This window comes from Nothoprocta perdicaria, unplaced genomic scaffold (assembly GCF_003342845.1).
Source record: "Nothoprocta perdicaria isolate Ctin4 unplaced genomic scaffold, notPer1 scaffold_553, whole genome shotgun sequence".
In the NCBI taxonomy this organism is placed as follows: Eukaryota; Metazoa; Chordata; class Aves; order Tinamiformes; family Tinamidae; genus Nothoprocta; species Nothoprocta perdicaria.
The window spans coordinates 76,312-78,570 of NW_020455814.1; the positions used below are offsets into that span (position 1 = coordinate 76,312).

The window sequence follows — 2,259 nt, forward strand, 5'->3', positions numbered from 1 at the left end:
CCCGGCCCCGCCGCGTCCCCTCAGGGCGGGAGCGGAGGCGCCCCACAAAATGGCGGGGCTGCGGCCGGTGAATGGAGGGGCGCAGCGGGGTGCGCGTCGGAAACGCAGCCGCCCCCGCGCTCCGCAGCGTTGTGCTCGCCAATAACCGCCCAGTTTCCCTCCGAGGAACCTGCACACAGGCTGGCAGGTCACACCGAGGGAGCTCATTTGCCCAGTAACTCTAAAATTCGCCCCTATGACCTGGAGGGGCTTTGGCAGCTGAGCAAGTCTGTGATGTTTATTGTGGGGTCCTACTGAACGTGCTGCCTTTGCCCAGCTCCTGGAGTCCTGTGAGGAAGTGGGAAAAAATCTTAGTTTTCAGTCCCAAAATGGCCTCTTAACCAATTGTGGTGGTGGAAGCAGGCTGGAAAACACGATGCAAGGAGGTTCAAGAATAAGAAGCCAAGAACGTTTATTATTTTATAAACAGGATTTCAAGCCAGCCTGGCACTGGGATCCTTGCTCGTTGCCTGTGTGCTAGCATAGGTGCTCTGCAACACGTAACTCTCCTGCTGCCCTTTGACTGCCCTGGTACCAAAATCCAGTACCTGGTACCAAAATCAGGTACCTGGTACCAAATCAGGGCCCACACTTGTTATGTGACTGCTCCAGTTCTGGTGTGGTTCCGTCCCAGAACAACGCAGGCATCACGAGCCCTGCAGCTTCTGCTGTGCCTAAATGTAGCCTGCTAGCAAGGAGGGGTTCTGCATACACGGCAATCTCCGAGTGTGACGTTAATGAGCTGGCAGCAACGTTAATTATCCATGTGCTAGCGTGAAGTGACGAGCCTCTGAAGTCTAATTAATCACTGTTCCCAGGACAAAAAACCTATCAGTGTGGAAATGGAGGCCGGCCTGTGCCCCTGAGCTGCTGGTCTTGCTCCTTCTGCCAGACATTGAGCTCGGAGTCCTTTGCTCCCTGCATGGCAGTGCTTGGTGGTGGCTGCCATGGAGGGAGCCTGGCCTCTGGTTCAGTGCTTTCCAGCCTCCTTTAGGGCTCTGTGTCCAGGTGGGACCTGCCTCCCCCTCCCGGGCTGTGGGCCGGACCTTTTCCCCCGGGGCTCCGGCGGCTCCTCGGCGCCAGCCCCAGCCTGCGGGCTCCCCAGCAGGATGTCGTTGATGTAACTCAGCGTCAGGTTGCTGAAGACCATGTTGAGGTGGTCAATGCCTCGGAGCTCCTGAACACGCACTTTCTGCTTCTGCTGGTTGTGCCAGCGCTTGCACAGCTCGGAGCTGCGGGTGCTGACGGTGTCGTCCCCATCCCCATAGATCATGTCCACGGGGTCCTCGTAAGGGAAATGCTCGTCATATATGTAAGTTTCCACGGTGGGATAGCCTGTGCCATAGAGGCAATAGGTGTCTACACCAGGAGGGGGTAAGTCCTTCAGCAAGTCCTTCATATCCTCCCACATGTACCAGCCATCCTCCAAGTTGACGTCGGTGAAGAAGCGTTGGTAGTCCCGGTAGGTGTAATTGTAGGTGGGTGTAGAGATGAAAACGTGGTTCTCAGGCCAGGCCAGGCTTGTTGGGAACATCCAGGGGCTGGTGGTGGTCATGCGTTGCTCTTCACGCAGCTTGATGTTGGACATGAGGGGTATGCCCTGGTTGTCACCTGCAAGGACATGCAGGGACTCATCAGAAACAGCGTGGCATACTGCAGCAAATGGCATGCTGTGCATTACCTAAGGAGTCATGCATGGGCCAGCCTGTCCCTCAGCAACTGATAGCTGATGTCTGGGTGGGCTGTGGCAATTGCTGTACGTCAGATCTGACCTGTGATGCCAGCAGAAAGGAGAAGAAAGATACCAAGATCTCCAGGGTGTCAGGGAGCATCCAGGCTCTGCAGCAAATGCTCACTGAATCAGGAAGCATCTATGAAGCAGGGGGTCATTGTGCACATGATGCCTACAATACTTGGCATTTGCTCGAGAGGTCTGGCACCTCTAGACCACCTTGGTTTCACAGCACACATCTATTTTGTTAGGATGGTGGACAAATTTCCAAATTCTTCTCACCTGCATAAAATCTATAGCTGGAGGAGGAGGCTGAGTCTAGATGAACCTGGATACATAATGGCACTGACCAAATCATCCACAGATCTTCCCTGCAACCCCTACATCTTCACACCTATCTGTAGGAATGACCTGAGGTCAAGGTGTCAGCCTGTTTGTGGCTGTTTTCTGCAAGCCAAGGTACAGAGTTTAAGACCATGCAAAAAAAA

At 54.5% G+C, this 2,259-nt stretch overlaps 1 protein-coding gene across 1 annotated transcript in view; it reads right to left on the reverse strand.

The window, feature by feature from the left end:
* Positions 1 to 563: 563 nt before the first annotated feature.
* The window catches only part of LCAT (lecithin-cholesterol acyltransferase), a 10,930-nt gene continuing 9,234 nt past the window's right edge, over positions 564 to 2,259 (reverse strand). Inside the window, exons 6-7 of the mRNA XM_026048583.1 lie at positions 991 to 1,650; positions 564 to 957 (exon numbers count right to left, since the gene is read on the reverse strand). Of these exons, the coding sequence (XP_025904368.1) occupies positions 1,010 to 1,650 (641 nt within the window). The 3' untranslated portion in view covers positions 564 to 957; positions 991 to 1,009. The remainder of the gene's footprint in view (positions 958 to 990; positions 1,651 to 2,259) is intronic.